We start from the raw sequence: 22867 nt of genomic DNA, 5'->3' as shown, positions 1-22867 counted from the left end.
CTCGGAATGTGCAGCTTCATCAAATCGCAGAAACGAATCACATATTGCGTTGCAATGGAGATACCGCTAGCTGAGGACAAATTGCATCATTTTTACCATTTTTCTTTAAAAAAAAACACGTATCAGTGCAAAATTTATTTATTTATTATTTTATTTATTTATTATTTTACATTCAACTAATCTGCATTGATCTTATTGAATTCCTAACACTAGTGTACGAACATAGTTTTCATTCATAATAAAACAAAGACACAAATAATTCATACATTCATAAGCAAAAAATCCATCGGAGAATACAACGAACAGATTTTCTGAAGGAACTAAGAAAATACATGTAGTCGTTTTCAAGTAATGCGGATACGAACACAGACCAATTCAAGCATAATTTTTCATTAAACGACGTACGGCACGGATTTCTTGGATGACGAAGAACTTATGCTTTGAATACAATCTACTCTATGAACCACAAAGAGCATGTACCATATTTGAAACAGGCGCATAGATCTTCCGTTACGCGTTTAGATTTATAGCCCTATTAAATGGATTTTTTGGATGACCTAGAACTTATGCTTTGAACACAGCCTATTCTGTGAATCACAAAGAACATGTACCATTTTTTAACACGTGAATAAATCTTTGGTTACGCATGTAGATATAAAGGCCTTACTCAACAAATTTCAAGAATGATCAAGAACTTATGCTTTGAACATAATCTATTCTGTGAATCACAAAAAGCAATTACCATATTTAAAACAAGCGGATAGATCTTGGATTACGCGTCTAGATCTAAAGGCCTTACATCAGGAAATTCTTGGATGGCATAGGTCGGAACACATTCCTGGTTTCATATCACAAGGATCATGTACCATATCACGACCCATATTAGCATACTATGACCTACGAACAGCACCTAGCGAACAAATAGATAGAAGCTTCTCCCGTCCTTTATAACTACCAATTGAAAATTTTCCCAGTAGGTTCCCAGTAGGTTAGACACCAACATAAATTTTTTTAAGCCTCTTGAAAGGAGGCTTCCGAGCCTCTTGAAAGGAGCTTCCGAGCCTCTTGAAAGGGGGCTTCCGAGCCTTTTGGAAGGAGGCTTCCGAGCCTCTTGAGAGGAGGCTTCCTGAACCTCTTGGAAGGAGGCTTCTGAGCCTCTTGGAAGGAGGCTTCCTGAGCCTCTTGGAAGGAGGCTTCTGAGCCTCTTGGAAGGAGGCTTCTGAGCCTCTTGGAAGGAGGCTTCTGAGCCTCTTGGAAGGAGGCTTCCGAGCCTCTTGGAAGGAGGCTTCTGAGCCTCTTGGAAGGAGGCTTGAGCCTCTTGGAAGGAGGCTTCTGAGCCTCTTGGAAGGAGGCTTCCTGAGCCTCTTGAAGGAGGCTCTGAGCCTCTGAAGGAGGCTTCCTGAGCCTCTTGGAAGGAGGCTCTGAGTCTCTTGGAAGGAGGCTCTGAGCCTCTTGGAAAGGAGGCTTCTGAGCCTCTTGGAAGGAGGCTTCAGGCCTCTTGGAAGGAGGCTTCCAGCCTCTTGGAAGGAGGCTCTGAGCCTCTTGGAAGGAGGCTTCCAGGCCCTCTTGGAAGGAGGCTTCTGAGCCTCTTGGAAGGAGGCTTCCAAGCCTCTTGGAAGGAGGCTTCTGAGCCTCTTGGAAGGAGGCTTCCTGAGCCTCTTGGAAAGGAGGCTTCCGAGCCTCTTGAAAGGAGGCTTCCTGAGCCTCTTGAAGGAGGCTTCCAGGCCTCTTGAAAGGAGGCTTCTGAGCCTCTTGAAAGGAGGCTTCCTGAGGCCTCTTGAAGGAGGCTTTGAGCTCTTGAAAGGAGGCTTCCGAGCCTCTTGAAAGGAGGCTTCTGAGCCTCTTGAAAGGAGGCTTGAGGCCTCTTGAAAGGAGGCTTCCGAGCCTCTTGAAAGGAGGCTCCTGAGCCTCTTGGAAAGGAGGCTCCTGAGCCTCTTGAAAGGAGGCTCCTGAGGCCTCTTGAAGGGCTCCTGAGCCTCTTGAAAGGAGGCCCTGAGCCTCTTGAAAGGAGGCTCCCTGAGCCTCTTGAAAGGAGGCCCTGAGCCTCTTGAAAGGAGGCTCCAGGCCTCTTGAAAGGAGGCTCCTGAGCCTCTTGAAAGGAGGCTTCCGGGCCTCTTGAAAGGAGGCTTCCAGGCCTCTTGAAAGGAGGCTTCTGAGCCTCTTGAAAGGAGGCTCCTGAGCCTCTTGAAAGGAGGCCTGAGCCTCTTGAAAGGAGGCTTCCGAGCCTCTTGAAAGGAGGCTTCCTGAGCCTCTTGGAAGGAGGCTTCCAGTCTATTGGAAAGGAGGCTTCCTGAGCCTATTGAAAGAGACTTCCAGAGCCTCTTGAAAAGAGGCTTCCGAGCCTCTTGAAGTAGGCCTCCGATCCTCTTGAAAGGAGGCTTCCGAGACCTTTCGAAAGGATGTTTCCGAGCCTCTTGAAAGGAGGCTTCCGAGCCTCTTAAAAGGAGGCTTTCGAGCCTCTTGAAAGAAGGCTTTCGAGCCTCTTGAAAGGAGGCTTTCGAGCCTCTTGAAAGGAGGTTTCCAAGCCTCTTGAAAGGAGGCTTCTGAGCCTCTAGAAAGGAGGCTTTCAGAGCCTCTTGAAAGGAGGCTTCCGAGGCTCTTGAAAGGAAGTTTCCGAGCCTCTTGAAAGGAGGCCTGAGCCTCTTGAAAGGAGGCTTCCAAGCCTCTTGAAAGGAGGCTCTGAGCCTCTTGAAAGGAGGCTTCTGAGCCTCTTGAAAGGAGGCTTCCGAGCCTCTTGAAAGGAGGCTTCCAGGCCTCTTGAAGGAGGCTCCTGAGCCTCTTGAAAGGAGGCTCCCAGGCCTCTTGAAGGAGGCTCCCAGGCCTCTTGAAAGGAGGCTCCTGAGTCTTGAAAGGAGGCTCCCAGGCCTCTTGAAAGGAGGCTTCCTGAGCCTCTTGAAAGGAGGCTTCCTGAGCCTCTTAAAAGAAAGCCTGAGCCTCTTAAAAGGAGGCTTCTGAGCCTATTGAAAGAGACTTCCGAGCTCTCTTAAAAGGAGGCTTCCGAGCCTCTTGAAAGGAGGCCTGAGCCTCTTGAAAGGAGGCTTCCAGGCCTCTTGAAGGAGGCTTGAGCCTCTTGAAAGGAGGCTTGAGCCTCTTGAAAGGAGGCTTCTGAGCCTCTTGAAAGGAGGCTTCCTGAGCCTCTTGAAAGGAGGCTTCTGAGCCTCTTGAAAGGAGGCTTCCAGGCCTCTTGAAAGGAGGCTTCCTGAGGCCTCTTGAAAGGAGGCTTCTGAGCCTCTTGAAGGAGGCTTCCGAGGCCTCTTGAAAGGAGGCTTCCGGCCTCTTGAAAGGAGGCTTCCGAGCTCTTGAAAGGAGGCTTCCAGGCCTCTTGAAAGGAGGCTTGAGCCTCTTGAAAGGAGGCTTCCTGAGCCTCTTGAAAGGAGGCTTGAGCCTCTTGAAAGGAGGCTTCCTGAGCCTCTTGAAAGGAGGCTGAGCCTCTTGAAAGGAGGCTTCCGAGCCTCTTGAAAGGAGGCTTCTGAGCCTCTTGAAAGGAGGCTTCCAGGCCTCTTGAAAGGAGGCTTCCTGAGCCTCTTGAAAGGAGGCTCTGAGCCTCTTGAAAGGAGGCTTGAGGCCTCTTGAAAGGAGGCTTCTGAGCCTCTTGAAAGGAGGCTTCTGAGCCTCTTGAAAGGAGGCTTCTGAGGCCTCTTGAAAGGAGGCTTCGAGCCTCTTGAAAGGAGGCTTCTGAGCCTCTTGAAAGGAGGCTTGAGCCTCTTGAAAGGAGGCCTGAGCCTCTTGAAAGGAGGCTTGAGCCTCTTGAAAGGAGTCTTCCTGAGCCTCTTGAAAGGAGGCTTCCGAGCCTCTTGAAAGGAGGCTTCTGAGCCTCTTGAAAGGAGGCCCGAGCCTCTTGAAAGGAGGTTTCTGAGCCTCTTGAAAGGAGGCTTCCGAGCCTCTTGAAAGTAGGCTTCTTAGCCGCTTGAAAGGAGGCTGCCGAGCCTCTTGAAGGAGGCTCCTGAGCCTCTTGAGAGGAGGCTCCCGAGCTCTTCGAGAGGCTGGGAGCCTCCTTGAAAGGAGGCTCCCGAGCCTCTTGAAAGGAGGCTCCCGAGCCTCTTGAAAGGAGGCTTCCGAGCCTCTTGAAAGGAGGCTTCCGAGCCTCTTGAAAGGAGGCTTCCGAGGCTCTTGAAAGGAAGCTACAAACTTAAATAGGAAATAAAAAAAATGTTTGTGAACTAATAGATTTTGGGCACGTTATTGATCAACATCCAATGCTACTTAATTTAGAAAAGTGTTTCTTGGAAACTCTTGAAAAATCGACTATGATTGAACAATTTATTGCAGGATAACTTTCAATACTTGCTTTTATGATTTAGAAAATAATTATCCTAATGGTATCACATATTTCCTTATCTCCTTATCTGATAACTCAACAACAACAAAAGAAGATATGTATCATCTATCTCATGTTCCGAAGAAAGGTCAAAACTAATTACACTCTACTACAATGGTTGGTGTACGTGAGGAAATACGCGTGTACAAAACCTTCAGATTAAAATGGTTTTATTACCCCTCCCTAATTTCCCATCTGCTCTGCCAAGCGGTAGTAGTACCACCTATCTTATATTGTAATTTTATCGCACAGCGTATAAAATTACTTTTTTGATATGATTACTCGGTGCGATATGACTCGTGCAATAAAAATACCACAAATTGATCATTGATTGACAAATCGAAAAGCGATTTCAATTGTATAGACGGAAGGCAGACAAACGGTCGGGCAAACAGCAAACTTGTGGGAGCATAGAAAAATGACAAAAATGATTTACGAGACCAAAAATACATCAAAACAGTTAAACGTTCGAATGCCGTTGAACCTTGAGAAGGTCGTTGCGTGTTCGCGATGAGCAAAAAAGGCTCGGCCGTCCGATTGTCTAGCAAACCGGCATAGTTGAACCGGTTCAGCCCAACGGAACGTTGCCATATGGCCGGGTGGAAATATTCGCCATGGTGATCCTTCCTATTGTCACGTCGAACCCCACTTGCAGAAGCTGAAACAAACTTCCCACCAGTTATGCTATTGACCTTCCGCAACGAACGACGCCCATCTTTAACCGGTAGTTTACCGCTGTTAAGGTTTGTCCCGTCTTTTATCCACTCTCTTCCATCATCGTGGATTAGCGGCGCTCAGGGTTGTGGGTGTGTGCACTGCTCCAGTCACGTCAACCAATCTCGATGGTCTCCATATTATGTTGCACATTCGACAGAGCTAGCAGGCAGACGAACCGACGTCGTCGTCGTCGTTTTTCGACTTTCTTCATTCCATGCGTCAACGTGCAGAAGTGCTCGCAGCCATATGTTTGCCTTGCAGCATAGAATCAGCATAGCGTCGGCTAAAACCGGCAGATAGTTTATGTATCTAAACATTTCCGTTGCTAACACTGTGGCATCGGTGGCTATGGTCACGTAGACCACGTGCGCGTAACCGGACCGACGCACACGCTCGCATGAGTTACATCGTTGGTAGGTATCATGGGAATCGTTTGTTATCTCTGGGATCAATTATTAACGGGTAGAGTGTTTACATTTGTGTATCTTTTCCAGTGTTTAGCCCTGTTTAGCCTATCTTCAACAAGGCTTCTAAGAGCTCTCAAAGCCATGTAAACTTTTAAGAAGAATTTTATTTATCTTTTCACATTAGTTTAAAACCAATGTATATTGAGGGTTTTGATTTTACACATTTTCAACACATTAATTCTGATTGATATCTAATACCGAGTTCTGCATCACCTCTTAACGATACATACATAAAACAATCAAATACGCGACCTTATTCGTTGAAATTAACATTTTAAAGTTTAACTGAATTCGTCCTTTAGTAGACCCCCTGGGGGTCCATATTAGGAAAATACTTCCCTATAGTAGACACTTCATTTGATTTTTATGTTCCGTTTCGGGACGTTCTTCTTCCCTATTGTGGACCCCCCCCCCCAAATATTCCTATAATGGACACACTCGTGTTTATTTTTTATAGAATTGTAACAAAATCATCTTATTTTGTTTTCCATAGCGTTTCCAATGCATGTCATCAAATCATAGGACTGTAAGGTAGATTCTTCTGATGGAATTTCATTGCAAAACGTTTACATTGTGCTGTAATAGTGCAAAAATTGCTGGAGGGTCCACTATTGGGCATTTTACCCTACATTCTTGCTTTTCACGGTTTATTTTTGATCTTATACTTGTACACTTGAACTCTTGGACTAACTATTACTGTTATTTAGCCACATGGTATATGCCGACTGATTTTGATCTACTCCCAAAGACTGATAAAGACTATCTTTTTCTGACTCTCACTAGGACTTTTATACGCTTCATGTTCAATAGTGTTGCATTTTATAATATCGTTTCTTTTTCATATATTTTTAGTTGAACGCAATTTTAATTGTCTTGATCACTATGATTTGTATGTTCACATTGAGACGCCCTTAATAGATATAGGTGTGCAACAATCACTCGTACACTAATAAAACAGAAATGGATTCATAGTAACTTTTTATCAATAGGGGTGCTAAAATCATCTATTACAAAAACTAATCGAAAGAATATTCATCAATAAAGTCATTAACAATGTCCTTAACTAGCTAGATTTAAGCGTGGCTACGACTCATCACCATAAGGGAATCTGCATAAAAGTATTGCAGTAAAGTAAGAGCTCTCACGTCATCCTGGAGCGAGGCTTGTTTGACTGCACTACGATCCAAGGCTCCAAGATATGATATCCGTTACATCAGACGCGTAAAAAGATTGGGTCCAGATCAGGCTTGTAAAATGTCATCTGCATGTCATTTGACTAATTTGTTCATAACTTTCTTTAGAAGCCAAATTTATTGCATAATTTTAGATGTACTCATTACGCTTGAGTAGGGCTATATTTTTGTCCAAGGGTACATTGCTCTAAATATTAAATATGAGGCTGGATAGTGAAAAGTCTCCAAAATGTCACGTGTCATTTGACATAATGTCATTTGAATGACATTTTGCCCCCCACGGCCCAGATTACATATTTACAGCAATGTCTTGTTAGACAAAGTTGAAGGCACATTTAAACGCTATAAGTTCGTCATACATCATGAATTGATAGCTACCTTCTGGAAAAAGTTCTGGGAAAAGTATACAAACGAATGCAAATGACATTTTGCAACACTGGTCCAGATTATATGTGACGCGGCATTAAACAAAAATAGTCAACGACAGGATATGTCTTTGGTTGCCATATCAGTGCTAATGGCTTAAGCCCACCCATCGCGGCAAGATAACATATCCGAGGGGAGGAAATTACAAACAGTCCTTTTCAGAACAAAAACTATTTACCGAGAAAGAGTTATTGACCGAGTTGGGAAAAATCTTCCTCCAGACAAACAGACTTTTTGGCTTAAGTTTTCGAAGTTATCCGTTTAAACGACAATGACGATTCTGAAAAAAATGGTCTTGGTAGTCATATGGCAACTACTTCTGCCTCATACGCAGGGGGGCATGGGTTCAATCCCAGGTCCGTTCCATTCTCCTACTTTGTATCTTTCTCTAAATTGCTCATGTCTAGCAATCGCTAGAGCTGGAGGTAGACTTCCATACCGTGTTTCCATTTTTATCCTATACCTCCAATTTAACTATTCTAGCAGTAGCTGCTAGAATTTGGAAATAAATTACAAATAAAGCTAGTTTCCTACATCCATTGTCAGCTCGTTAACTAAGACGAACCTCTGCCTTTCGAACCTAACCCAAAAATTCCAATAAATTCCGTATGAACTCGTGACAAGTGCAGAGGCATATTCGGCTTGCAGTGGGCGAGTGATAGCATCATTGACTTGCATTCTGACATGGCTTACCTAACAAAGGAGATCACCAGTACTTGTACATTGACTACTCGCTAGTCCCAAGCAAACATCTATTGGTTCCTTGTGCAAGAACAGCTGATCTGGTCATAATGGAGTAGCAACTACGGGCAGTCAATCAAGCTCAAGGTTAAACGACAATGACGATTCTGAAAAGATCCTTTATTTTTAATAATACGGCTTTTCAAACACTAAAGCAGCTAAACGAAATTTTCCACTAAGGTCCACGCCATCCATTTGGCTGTCGTCAGCAAAAAGTGAAATTTTGAAAGTCATGCTTTTTCGAATTTAAAATCAAAAGAAACTTTGTTTGAAATTTAAAACCTCGACATTTTCGGTCTTGTTTGACGTACAAAATAAACTGGTATAATATGGTTTCAAACGCACAAACGCAAAACACCGCAGGGTACTTCATTCCAACTTTTGTCAGTTTTTTTTTTCTTTTTTTTTTTTTTTACAAATTTTATTTGCTAATTATTTAATATATGCATTCATCTCTTAGACTAGGTGTTCCGTGTTTTCTTAACACTATCATCCTTATTTGCTATGTTATATTTTTAGTTATTATTAATACATTTCAATTGCCTCTGGCAGTTAGAATTTTTCCTCTGGTTGAATTAAACCATGTAGGAATTACAATGTTTTCTACTTAAACTAAACTTAACCTAATTTATACTAAGGGTACAAGGAGCTAATCGTTGCAATAGAAGATTGCAACGATTTTTGTCTAAAATTGGAAATTATTTTGTTGGACATGTGTTGCAATGTCTCAATATTAGAAATTCTATGAAGTTCATTGGTACTATACCACGGAGGCAACTTCAGAATCATTTTTAAAATTTTATTTTGAATCCTCTGAAGTGTCTTCTTTCTGGTATTGCAGCAACTAGTCCATATTGGCACAGCATACAACATGGCAGGTCTAAAAATTTGTTTGTAAATCAAAAGTTTGTTCTTAAGACAAAGTTTTGATTTTCTGTTTATAAGTGGATACAGACACTTAATATATTTGTTACATTTGGCTTGAAGGCCTTCAATGTGATTTTTAAAAGTTAATTTTTGATCTAGCAGAAGTCCTAAATATTTAGCTTCGCTAGACCAATTAATTGGAACCCCATTCATAGTGACAATATGTCTGGTAGAAGGTTTCAAATAAGAAGCTCTCGGCTTATGTGGGAAAATTATAAGCTGAGTTTTGGAAGCATTCAGGAAATTTTCCATTTTTGCAAGTAAGTGGAGAAAATATCCAAACTTGTTTGCAATCTACTACAATGACACGAAGGCTTCGCCCTTTGGCTGAAAGGCCCGTGTCATCTGCAAACAAAGATTTTTGACACCCTGGTGGTAAATCAGGTAAGTCAGAAGTAAAAATGTTATACAAAATGGGCCCCAGTATGCTGCCTTGGGGACACCAGCCCTTACAGGTAATCTATCAGATTTAGAATTCTGATAGTTTACCTGCAGTGAAGCGATCTGATAAATAATTTTGGATCAGTTTAATAATGTACAGAGGAAAATTAAAATTCATCAATTTTACAATCAAACCTTCATGCCACACACTGTCAAATGCTTTCTCTATATCAAGAAGAGCAACTCCAGTCGAATATCCTTCAGATTTGTTGAGCCGAATTAAGTTCGTAACTCTTAATAACTGATGAGTGGTTGAATGCCCATGGCGAAAACCAAATTGCTCATCAGCAAAAATAGAATTGTCATTAATATGAACCATCATTCTATTTAAAATAATCTTTTCAAACAGTTTGCTTATTGAAGAAAGCAAACTGATTAAGGATAACTAGAAGCCTCAGCTGGATTTTTGTCCGGCTTCAACATAGGAACAACTTTGCCGTTTTTCCATTTATCTGGGAAGTATGCCAATTGAAAACATTTGTTAAATAAATTAACCAAAAAGGATAAAGAGCTCTCAGGAAGTTTTTGATAAGTATGTAGAAAATACCATCATCACCCAGGGCTTTCATATTTTTAAATTTTCTAGTAATAGATCTCACTTCATCCAAGATAGTTCCCAACGAAGGGTCAAAACATTATCTTGATCGAGAATGTCTTCGAAGCTTCGTGTAACCTGATCCTCAATTGGACTAGTGAGACCTAGACTAAAATTATGGGCCCTCTCGAACTGCTGAGCAAGTTTTTGAGCCTTTTCGCCATTTGTTCATAAAATTTTATTTCCCTCTTTAAGCGCTGGAATTGGCTTTTGAGGAATTTTCGTTAATTTCCAAAAGGGTTTCGAACTGGGATCCAACTTCGAGACATTATTCTCAAAGTTGGTATTTCTCAGAATAGCGAAACGTTTTTTAATTTCATTTGCAGATCTCGCCAAATAACTTTCAACGCGGGATCGCGAGTTCTTTGGTATTGCCTTCGCCTCACATTTTTAAGACGGATCAGTAGCTGAAGATCGTCGTCAATAATAATGGAGTTGAATTTAATTTCACATTTAGGAATTGCAATGCCTCTGGCTTCGACAATTAAATTTGTCAAAGATACGAGAGCATTATCAATATCACTTTTGGTATCGAGAGGAATATCAACATCAAAATTCCTATCGATATACGTTTTATATAAATCCCAATCAGCCCTATGATAATTGAAAGTAGAGCTGATTGGATTATAAATGGCTTCTTGTGAGATTTCAAATGTCACAGGAAGGTGATCAGAGTCAAAGTCAGCATGAGTTACCAATTGGCCACACAGCTGACTTGAATCCGTTAAAACCAAATCAATTGTCGAAGGATTTCGAGTGGAAGAAAAACAAGTAGGGCCATTGGGATATTGAATAGTATAATATCCCGCAAAACGGTGTTTGGCATTGAAGTCACCAATTACGAAGAATTTTGATTTGTTGCGAGTCAGAATGTGAAGATCAGCTTTCAACAAATTCTTTTGCTGCCCATTGCATTGAAAAGGCAAATAGGCTGCAATGAAGGAAAATTGACCAAAATTTGTTTCAACAGAAACTCCCAAGGTTTCAAAAACTTTGGTTTCAAACGAAGAAAATAATTTATGTTTGATACGTCTATTGATGACAATGGCGACCCCACCACAGGCGCTGTCAAGACGATCATTTCTGTAGATAAAATAATTTGGATCTCGTTTAATGGAGAGTCCTGGTTTTAAATAGGTTTCAGTTATAATGGCAATATGCACATTATGAACTGTTAGGAAGTTGAATAATTCATCTTCCTTACCCTTTAGAGAGCGGGCATTCCAATTTAGAACTTTCACACAATTATTTAGATCCATGAAAACGGAGTCCGTTATCAATTTTGTGTGTGTACTTTATACCAACCTGAACAGCTTCTGGTATGGTATTTGCTTTGAACATTGCATCAATCATGTGATGCAATTGTTCAGTTAAAAAATCAAAATCGGAAGCAGTCATGCTACCTGAATCGGCAACATGACCATTATTTTCCGTTGGGACATGGGTATAAACCTCATTTTGAGAAGAGAAATTTTGTCTACCAGCAGCGATGTTTGCATACGTAGGTACATTGGAAAAATTGGAATTTACTGAAGTGCTTGCTACCCGTTGACGAGCGGCAAAATTTGTTAGTGAATTGTGGTGGGTATGAATTGCTCGACCGGTAACTGGTTTCGAAATTTGAGCGTTTGAAAAATTTCTACCCGTCGAATCTGGGATCCGATTGGAATTTCCCGTCATTAATTTTGCACGGGAATTCAAAACTTTTTTGCGTGAAGGGCATTCCCAGAAATTGGATTTATGATTGCCCCCACAATTTGCACATTTAAATTTATTGGAATCTTCTCTCACAGGACATGCGTCCTTGGCGTGAGAGGTTCCACCACAAATCATGCATTTAGCATCCATGTGACAATGTTTGGTTCCATGACCCCACTTTTGGCACTTACGGCACTGGGTGGGGTTTTGGAAATTTCCCCCAGGCCTGCGGAAATGTTCCCATGTAACACGGACATGAGACATAATACAGGCCTTTTCAAAACTTTTCATATTATTTAGTTCACTTTTGTTAAAATGAACTAAATAAAATTCTTGAGAAATGCCCCTCTGGGAAGTACCAGGGTGGGATTTCTTTTTCATCTTAATTACTTGGACTGGTGAAAATCCAAGTAATTGAGAAATTTCAATTTTAATCTCATCCAGTGATTTATCATCACTGGGGAGACCTTTCAAGACGACTTTGAACAATCGCTCAGTTTTGTCGTCGTATGTGAAGAATTTATGGCGCTTCTCAGTTAAATACTGAAGAAGACGTTTGCGATCGTCAAAGGATCCAGGCAAAACGCGGCAGTCACCCTTCCTAGCGATCTGAAATGAAACCTTGATCCCCTGAAGGTAACTCAAAATCTCATTCCGGAAGCCAGAAAACTCGGCAACAGATACCACAATTGGCGGAATCCTTTGCTTTTTCGCATGAATCGAATCACCTGGGCTAGAGGTATATTCGATTTGCTCAATTTCATCATTAATCAAATCGAACTGATTGCTCAGTTCGATTGGAGAAGAATTATTTCCGATATTAGAGTTAGAAGGAATATCTGAATTCTCCAGCTTCCTTCTATTTTTTCCGCGCTTTGGCAAGACGGCTTGAAACCTTGTTTCTTTGAAGGAAGTGGAGAATTCAGAGACTCCCCTTCCTCTTGTTTTTATTAATGCTCATTGTTGAGCGTGGAGACGTGACCTTCTAAGAGATTTTTTCCCAGAACGGTATCCCTGCAGGACTATCACCGCTTGTCGGAATTTTACTTCCGCAAACGGGTCCAACGTAAAACGAAGACACGGGTCCTTGCAAAGATCGTAACGGGATCAGTGGGTACAAATAGCGCTAAGAAGCACCGTTGAAATTAAAATAGCTTCGAGTAGTATTAAAAACTTCCTTCCGCAACGAGAGAAAGAACCGCACAGCACGAAAGCACGATGCGGTCTGACCATTTTGTCAGTTAATAAAGCCAACGTTTGATCATCTGTCTCTTACACGCACACAGAAAAGATAGGATTTGTTTTCATCGGGAAACGCTTCCGATTTTAAAGGAATTTCCTTGGATTTCTACAGAAAATTCTTTGTATTTTCCATAAGAAGTTCTTGGGAAATTCCATTGGCCGGAAGCGACAGACGACCGAAAAAGCCATTTGCCCTAACAGGTCGTCTGGCCGAAACGATCGTTCGTCCGAAGAAGTCATTAGACCATAAATAATGCAAATTTTACATGAACAATTAAGAATTTTCCACAAAATACAAATAAATTAAAACTTTTTAAAACAAAAATTGCAATTATTAAAGAAGAATTTTCCAAAAAGAGATCTAAATGCTCAGTTGAGAAAACACAAAATTTCCATAAATAAATAAATATTATCAATATATTGCGCTTTTTGCACTTTATAAGAGTTCTGCGAGATTGTTTTTCTTACAGTCATCTTTTCCTCACACTCAATACACTCAAAAAAGTTTGATTTTCCGTGTATAATATTTGTGTGTGAGTGCTCAATCTGAAAACAAATAGACGTCAAATCATGGCGGGAATCGATTTAGTGTACACGCTTACATGTGACTAACGAGTAATGGGTTATAATTGGGTAGATTTCAGTAACAAAAATCGATCATCCCGAGTGAGAGTGAGTTTGAGAAAGCTGGCAAATCACAATCTACACATAACTCTTTAAATTGGTGAAATCGGCAATATTTATTTCCAAAATAATAGTTTTTTCCATAAAAAAAAACTTTCTCCGAAAAAAATCAATAAACAACAAAAAATAAGAGAATTTCCAATAAAGAAACAAAAAAGCAAAAAAATTTATAAAATTTTCAATAAACATCAAACGCTATTAAAAAAGTGCGAATTTAATTTTGTTGTGTGGAAAATTCTCAATAGTTTATGGAAATTTTGCATAATTCAGGAAAAAAATTATTTATTGTTTGTATCCTGATTTCTTCATTTGCAGGTTCCTATTTTATGGAAAATTTAAAAATTTTCAGAGGGAGTTTTAATTTTAGTTTAGACTAGGGATCCTACATTCAGAGATATGCGAAAGCGGCCATCTTGAGCCAATCGAGCATTGAGAACTGCCAAAATCTGAGCCAAATGAACATCGTTATTGTTGCAGACCGAAAGGTATTGCGATTTTGGTGAAATAGATTTTATGAAAAGTTTTATCGAATAAACAATTTGTTTTGCTTTCGTAAGTGAAAGTAGTCTAGTTGATGCCTTATATCGTGTTCTTTCCCAGACAACCAGAATGCATGCATAATAGAATTGTTTTTCTGTTATGCGATGCCTATGCACACAAATTTCATCGCTTACCAGTCGCTAAAACGCTTTTTGCGTACAAAAGTGGAGGCGATATATGTGTATTTCTTATCCGACGTTGAACAGCAGTGTATGCGATATGCACGATTTTTATGCGAGTTTGATCGTTATACATTGCGATGTAGTTTGTGATAACAAACTCTGTTTGACAGATAATCCGATTTCATTTGAGTTTGTTTGCAGGAATATGCGATGACAACATATGAAGCTGGAATAAACTCGCAAAATATCCTACTGTGCGGGAAAATTTATAAATAAACTGATGAGCTTCGCACCACAATGCGATTTTGATGAAATTTGGATCGGTAAACGATTTTAATCGTACATTCTTATGCGATGTGTGGTTGTCTGGGTTCGTATTGCTCTTTAATTTTAGCGAAATTACACTGCTAGAGGATAGATAAAATAATCAAAAAGTGTCTTCGAATGTAAAGTCATGTGCAAGCCTAAACATTTTTCACTGCGGCAAGTGCTGGCAGCATTTGTTTACGAAAGTAACAGCGTTGCTAAATCGTCTGGAAAAGTATTCGCACATCTCTTAATATAGGATCCCTAGTTCAGACCATATAGTCAAGAATATTTTGGAAAAACTTAATGAATTTTCTGGAGAAGTTCAAAAGATTTTTTAGGCGAAATTCGAAAGATTCTTCCGTTAATGTTATCCCGTTATTCCGTTAAAATATCCCGAAAGAAAGCAGTAAAAAATCTTAAAGAAACCTAATAAAAAAAATTCTCCACGCCGATTCACGCCGCCGCCGGCTAAAATGCCTATCGGCGTGACGCCGAAAACGCCGCCGCCGTCGACCAAAATTCTAACAAACGCCGCCGCCGCTAAATATCGGACCGGCGCACACCTCTACCCCGTTCTCTGCCAGCCTGTCTTTAAGTCTCCCGTGTAAAAGGCATACGAACCTCTTCCACTGCTCTGCGGCCTACACCAATGATGAGTTTTTGATGATGGTTCCGTTTCTTTGCGCACCAGATCTTCGTATTGCACCTTCCAGAACTATTGTTGATTAGCAGATTAGAGAGCGCATCACTCTGATTCCATCCATCTAATGTCACGAACGAATCGGATGTCTCACCAAAGAATCTGACGCTCTTTGCTCCAACTTTTAGAAGTTGGGCCGGGATTCCGTCCTTCTCTCAGTTCGTCTACCCGAGCAGGAGCGACGACCTCAATAACAGAAATTGGTATGAACTAGCCTTGCATAAGAGGTGAAATACTAAAAAATAATGCCAAAAACTTATATGCAGAATACTTGTGGCATAACATGTTTAGGTATTTTAATACCAAACGAATAATAATTGGTTATGCATATCGTATTGAAATATAATTTAATAACAGAGTATGGGAAGATCCATAAAGTACGTCACGCAAAATTTGGCTGTTTTCAACCCCCTCCTTCGTCACACTTTTGTATTAAACCTCTAAAATTTTGTATGAATCATCACGCTATTCAGAACCCTCCCCTAGGAGCGTGACGTACTTTGTGGATGGCCCCTATGTTATGGCTCAAGTCGGCATATTAATTTTTGTTACTATTCCTTTGGTATTTTACCTCTTATGCAGGACTAGTTGATAACAGAGTATGGTATCAATAACAGAACTGGCTCCACAGCTTGTTCATCATCCTCAAACCTGATTCTGTTTGTACTGTCAGTGCCAGTGTTGGTAAAACTGTTCACAAATCTTAATAATCTAGCCTTCCTTCGTGAGCAAACTCGTTTGTGAGAATAAAGAAATGCATCACGTCTGCGTTTTTATGCCAAAACGCGTTGTTTCACTCATTTTGCTCCAAAAAGCGTTTAAAATCGGGAAATTTATTGTTTACACACAAAAGGGTCTCCATTGTTCTATCCGACGAACGTCAATTACTTGTTTTTTAACGAAGGAGAACAAAAGGAAAGCTACGATTATTCAAATGCATGTTCAACTCAGCCATGAGTTTTAAATGTTGAGTCAGGTGTGTTACAATATATGGTTGATTTGATTCGTTCACGATTTTTGAGTTTTTCCCAACACTGCTTCCTAGTCGAATTACTTTATACACGGAAGAAAAAAAGTACCCAAAATTGAGTACTTTTAAATTTACTTTTGAGTTATTTTTTCTCTTCGCTTTCATCCACTCTTTCTTTTGTTGTCAAAAACAAAAGAGCCAAACAATCTAACGACGCCAGTTCAATACGGGAAGCCAATTTTGAGTTTATTGCCTGAAGTCAAAATTGAGTGAATTAAACTTAAATTTGGGTCAATAAATTTTCCGTTGGGTACTTTTTTAACATGGGAGTAAAGGCAAACTACTTCGACCCTACTTACTCAATTTTGGCTTCCCGTACGGATGTTCGAGGTTGGGTGAATTAAACTCACTATTGGGTAGTTTATTTCTTCCGTGTAGGTATATTGACATAAAATCTATTTTTCTTATCCATCTCTCATCTATTATTTTAAAATATACTTTAAATATTATCCTATTTTATCAATTATCTGACTGGAAATTTCTTCGACTTCGTGAAATATGTTGAGGTGAAACCTGTTCTGAAACGAATAATTGAATAAAGATGTGTATCAGTGCTTCACTAATAGAAGTGTCGAAAAACGAAAACTAACAAATTTACGTCACCATAATGTGGCGATTATTTGGTTCTCCTTCCTCATTTTCAACGCTTACTACGCGTACACGAGAAGCACGTGCTGCGAAATTCGTACACACCCATGCCATGCCGCCGCGCGCCGGCATCGGCATGTCCCCAAGTGATTTCGATTGACAGATGATGTGAGGAAACGGTGCCGAAAGAAGTCGCGAACTATTTCCCGTTCTTATCAGACCTTGAACGCGGGCAGTCGCTTCGGGAAGCCCTCCTCCTAAGCTAAAACCGATGCCGTCGGTCACGGCTGGATAGCTCATTGACATAGCAGCTTGTGGTAGGTGGTCTCGCGGGTGGACAGGAGAGCCTTGAGCTTCTCATACTCACCGCCCACCGCACCGGTACACAGCGTAGGGGAGCGTAGTCAGCATTGACATGTGATAGCAGACATTTTATTCAACGCCTGTCTGCAGAAGAATGGTCTTACGGATGGCTACCCTCCCCTGAATGGGACTGATTGCGGGCGGGCTGTTAAAGGTGCTCATCTGTCGGTACAACGCACTGCCAGTCACGTAGATACGCAGAGATAGGCTCTGTGCGAGATTCCTAAATTAGCACGAAGCTCGAATAAATTGATATTATGGGAAGAATGGTATTTAGATTCCTATCATATAACCACGACGCGGCGCAGTCTACCGAGGAGGATTTGTTTCTGTTTGTATACTTTTTATCGCGCCGCGCCGCGGTCGTAGCGACGCCGGGCTGTGTGCATTTTCTATTTGACCGTAAAAGTAATGATGTTTGTAATATACACAGCATGGCCCGTCCCGAGATGAGCATTTCTAGGAAGTGAAACCGCCTTGCCCTTGACATGTTATTTGTGTTCTGACTTTGTGGAACTATACTATTTTGTTGAATCTGAAAGTTCATTAAGGCAATATTTGCGTTTCGCACCTGAACAGAACGGCACATTTAAAAAGCGCAACGGTGTCCAATTGCGAACGTTTATTTTCTAAGAAAAGCTGACCGAGTTTTGTTTGTCATTGGGACTGTAGAGATTTACTCCGGAAGTGAATTTTTGTTACAAATCCAGAAAACAATGACAAGTTGTACGAAATTTGTTGCTGTACCCTTGAAAAAGTCACTATCACTCGGTCGAAACGTCAAATAAGTTATAAAATATCGTTTAGCTGATTTAAAGCGTGTCACTGACATAGTTGTAAATGGCATTATATTATAAAAAGGTTACATAAAACTTTTTAAATTAAAAAAAAAACTTTTTAAAAAGTAATAAAATTTAAAAGAACCGGATGAAGAGCTGACTAATTGATTTTATTGCATAATTCAAACGAAAATATTTTCAATTGCCCTATCTAGATTTTAAGAATCTACAAAGGGCGGCAAACCGAACGGTAGGTAAGTGAATGCATGCGCAAAAGATGCCATCACCGTAATCGTGTTGTTCGTTATCGGATCGTGGCGTTTGCTCGCATACAACAAAACTGCGCAGCAAAGCCAACTCGGTGGATTGCCAGCCGATGATTTCGTTCGAATGTTTGTCTTTCTCTTCATCATCGTTAGCGGTGGCCATCCTTCTTGCCCACCTCATGCCTCGATGAGGCTCGCACAGGCACGTCACCCATTTCCCCGTTCTCACTCCCCACTCGATTCGCAGCTGGCTTGGAAAAGTCACGTACGCCAAAATGATGAAGGCTGATTGTTCGCGTATCCCGTACTTTATGAGCTAAATATTTATGTTTATTATTTTTATTCTCGGTCGGATTTGCTGGCACGGAATAAGGTCACTTTGCACTTACCTCTGTTGATAAAATGTTTAATTATCGATGTTTGTCACACTCACAAATAGATGTCGCTAATTTTTTACTTTTTTTTACTTCCAGGCCATGGTTGCATGTTATCCGGGGCATGGATCGCATTATGTTAAGCACGTAGACAATCCTAATAAAGACGGTCGCTGTATAACCGCTATCTACTATCTCAATTTAGACTGGGACGTGCGAACGAGTGGCGGTCTCCTGCGGTAAGTTGCCTAACTAACCTACCTTTTTTAAACGCAAATCGAAACTAAGTGGCGCTTCTCCTTCTATGACACAGAATCTTCCCCGAAGGTTGCAACGACCGCGTAGCCGACATCGAGCCCACCTTCGATCGGATTCTGTTCTTCTGGTCTGACCGGAGGAATCCGCACGAGGTGCAGCCGTCCCATCGTACCCGCTACGCCATCACCCTGTGGTATCTGGACGCCGAGGAGCGGGAATCGGCCCGGTTGCGATACCAACGGGATTGCGAAAAGGCCCGGTTCAATGCGTGAGCTTTCTCGGGATATGCGACGGCGGTAAGTCACATCATTGTTTGGCTTAGCGCTCTAGGTCGGATTGTTGACTTTTTTGTCATTGTAAAAAATGTAGAAATAGGTAGATTAGAGTTCTATAGGGTTTAAGAAAGTATCATTTACATTAAAAAAAAATCTACCAGAGAACCGAACGTGAACGAAGGTATGAGACAAAGTCGAATAATTTATTTAGCTAAACTTATTATACACAATTGAATACTGATAACCGAGAATGTGATATTGTCCTAACGATTAAGAGAGAAATGCTTAGTAATTGTTATTAACCGCATTAGCTATATTTTTCAACTAGATTTTGCGTTAACTCTACATTTGCCCTGCAGACAAAACTCGATATTCATACTAAAGAGCAGAAGCAGCTTTCAAAGTTAGTCAAATGTTAGCTTTTAGATAGTGACTACACGAAGTGTTGCAAACAGTCGCACATAGCGCCATCTGACGATAATGCTACCAAATTCGCTGGTCAAATCTTGTCCAGTGGGATCTGGAGGTGAAATTAGGAAAAGAAGGCCAATTACACAGATGAAATTCGATAAAATCTTACAGTCATAGGTAGTTAGGTACAGTTTGAACTCCTTTTTTCTATGATCATAGATCCAAGAATTAGAGATACTTTTGCAGAGATATTTTCGTAAAGAGATGAAGGAATGGAGACTAAAATCAAGTCCTAGAACATATTATGGAAAGCAGATTGGAACGGGTATTTAGCTGAAAATGTATGCCAGTAGCAGCAAAGACGTTTCAAAAGTTTGAATAAAAATGTTTAGTCCTAGAAGCGGTAGCTAGAAAACTGCTCGAAGTATCCGAAAGCCTTGAAATCTAGAAGAATAGATTTAAGTATGTTCTGTTAATCAATCCCTCTTGTGTGCTTGTTGATTTAACGAAAGCTTGATACCACGTCGATCTCGCGGGATCCGAATGCCGAGGCGAACCTCCTCATCAAGAAGTGCTTGAGCTTTCTCTTCAATCGTTGGTCGTCCATGAAAATTATCAGAATATTTAATTTCAGCCTCTGAAATGAGTTATTAACAAGTAAATAAATGAACGAACGTCCTTGAACCCTACCTGTCCTTGTCGACCATCTCCACATTACGACTGATCTTCAATTTGAGGCTCTCCGAGAACCCAGAATCCCTTCGTTTCCGCGCAATAGCTTCGAAAGACACCCTTTACCGCTTTTGGATCTTTGGATCTGAATATTTTTCACAAGGGTTCTATTCATTGTTTCTGTCATGCCATTATGTTGTGGAGAGTATGGTCACGACATCTGATAACGGATGTCATCTTTCTCCAGCGTCTTCTGGAATTCGTCCCCAGCATACTCCCCTCGAGCATTAGCGATTGACACGAGTGGTACGATTTTCACTCCCTACATCAGACTGAAGAGGAAAGCAAAGCGTTTCAAGTGATGAATACGTCGATGACGAAGTACATGATAGGAATTGGCTGTACTGCCGCTAACCGCAAGTCAGACTTATCTGTACATGGGTGCCATATAAAGATAAGTCTGACTTGCGATTAGCGGAAGTGTAGAGATGACAATGTTAGCCATTCACCACGAGTTTGTATCGGTGGCGACGAAATCGAGGTGGTTAAAGAATTCGTATACTTGAGCTCACTGGTGACCTCCGATAACGATACTAGCAGAGAAAATCGGAGACGCATCGTGATAGGAAATCGAACACGTACTTTAGACTCCGCAGGATGCTCCATAGCATAGCATAGTTACTCATGTTTTACTTTTGAAATCCCTATCCAGATTGCTATCAGAAATCAAGGTGGGTGTGGGTGCTCAAAAGTACCACGGAGTTGGATATTTGGGAAGCTATTCGTTGGTTCAGGATTTGTCTGTAGCTGACAATGTAACCATGATATATCCAACACCGTAACACACCACGCAACGGTGTCTACTAAGTGTTACGGGGTATGGACTTTCCGATCAAATAGAGTTCGCCGCTACACAAAACTGACTATCTACAAAACCCGCATTAGACCGGTAGTTCTCTACGGACACGAGACCTGGACGATGCTCGTGGAGGACCAACGCACACTTGGAGTTTTCGAAAGGAAAGTCTCGCGTACCATCTATGGGGAGGTGCAGATGGCGAATGGTACGTAGAGACGGCGAATGAACCACGAGTTGCATCAGCTGTTGGGAACCATCCATCGTTCACACCCCATACAAACTGGCGGACAAGATATTTTCTGCCTTTTTTCGAGCTTATAAGATGTTGTTGATGTTCTCATGACAGGGAAATGGAGTGTTTTGAAACCGGCGGTGATCAAAGGGTACAGTAGTTTGTCAACTTGTTGCTGGAAAATTAGCTTGCTGTCGAGGGTCAAGCCAAGCTAGTCGGCTTCATTGGCCCATACCACAGTCCTGCCATTGAGGATGATTTTACAGATTTACAGATCTTACAGCTGGTCTTACTCTGTCAGGGCATCCAGGTTTCGTCCACAAGCGATCTGATCACTCTACCGTTGTAGATGATGGAGGTGTTATCTGCGAACAGAGACCACATGCCGCCTTCTAGAGGTTCTGGGATGTCGGAGGTGAACAGGTTAAATGGCAGGGGCCCCGAGGATACTGCCCAGTGGGACGCCTGCGACGATGTCATGCGCATTAGAACGCTCCGCTGATTGAGACCCAGATTATGCTTGCCGACAGATAATTCTCGCTTAACTTTTCAAAAGGACCTAAGTATTGCAGTTTGCGTTGAGTTCGCCAAATGCACGAAGTTGCAGCAAACATGCAAAAGACCTTGCATACAGTGTTGCTGGCTATTTTATCTTTTAAGAAGATTATGTTATAATCGAAGTCTTAATGATTTGTCATTCTATTTAAGCAAAATATAATGGAAAATAATTTACAGGAAAGTATCATAAAACTAATAAATAAAGTGCCAATGTTTGACATACTTTCCCTGAAAAGTAAGTAAAATATGTTAGCACCACTGCTCTAATGTACACATCAAACTACAACTAACGTGAATCCAATGAATAACACCCCTAAAATAGACGAATCAGCATGAATTTTGACAGCTCGTTCCTTTGCAAGTTGCTTGCAGGTTGTCTGCAATGCTAATTTTATGTATTTGCAAATCGCAATAACATTTTTTTCAGTTCTCTCCGCAAAAAACTCAATTGGTTGTGTTTACTAAGAAGCGGTACCCTGCTCAACTGAAACTAAAGCTGTTGAAAGATGACATAAACCAATCTTTATCTTCTAAATACCTTGGGGTCTGGTTTGATTCTAAGTGTACCTGGAAGACCCATATTGATTATTTGTTAGAGAAATGCCGAAAAAGGATCCATTTTCTCCGTTCTATCTCCGGAACATGGTGGGGCGCTCACCCGGAAGACCTCATCAAACTATATAAAACGACTATTCTCTCTGTTTTAGAGTATGGCTCTTTCTGCTTCCTCTCAGCAGCTGAGTGCCACCTAATCAAATTGGAACGAACGAACGAATTCAATATCGTTGTTTGCGTATTGCCCTTGGCTGTATGCATTCAACGCATAACATGAGCCTGGAGGTGCTTGCTGGAGTCACTCCTATAAAGCACCGTTACTGGGAGCTCTCACTTAGAATACTGATCAAATGTGGAACAAGTAACACACTTGTATTAGAAAACTTCGATAATATGCTTGAACTGGCTCATCGTTCAAGATACCTGCGAGTCTATCTCAACTACATATCGTTAGATCTCTGTCTTCCATGTTATAATCCACCTCGAGTTCACTTCGTCAACGACAGTTCCTCAATTGAATACGATCT

The 22867-nt window shown here is 41.1% G+C and overlaps 1 protein-coding gene across 4 annotated transcripts in view; it reads left to right on the top strand.

Annotated features, from left to right (window-relative positions):
* The window catches only part of LOC134220202 (uncharacterized), a 42969-nt gene extending 23105 nt beyond the window's left edge, over positions 1–19864 (top strand). For all 4 annotated transcript variants that reach the window (XM_062699196.1, XM_062699212.1, XM_062699206.1 and 1 more), the window contains exons 6-7: positions 18620–18759; positions 18834–19864. In XM_062699196.1, the coding sequence (XP_062555180.1) occupies positions 18620–18759; positions 18834–19050 (357 nt within the window). In that variant the 3' untranslated portion in view covers positions 19051–19864. The remainder of the gene's footprint in view (positions 1–18619; positions 18760–18833) is intronic.
* The last annotated feature ends 3003 nt before the right edge of the window (positions 19865–22867 follow it).

Source organism: Armigeres subalbatus, chromosome 1 (assembly GCF_024139115.2).
Source record: "Armigeres subalbatus isolate Guangzhou_Male chromosome 1, GZ_Asu_2, whole genome shotgun sequence".
Lineage (NCBI taxonomy): Eukaryota > Metazoa > Arthropoda > Insecta > Diptera > Culicidae > Armigeres > Armigeres subalbatus.
The sequence above is the reverse complement of the archived record's forward strand: the minus strand, read 5'-3'. Positions and strand labels throughout refer to the sequence as shown.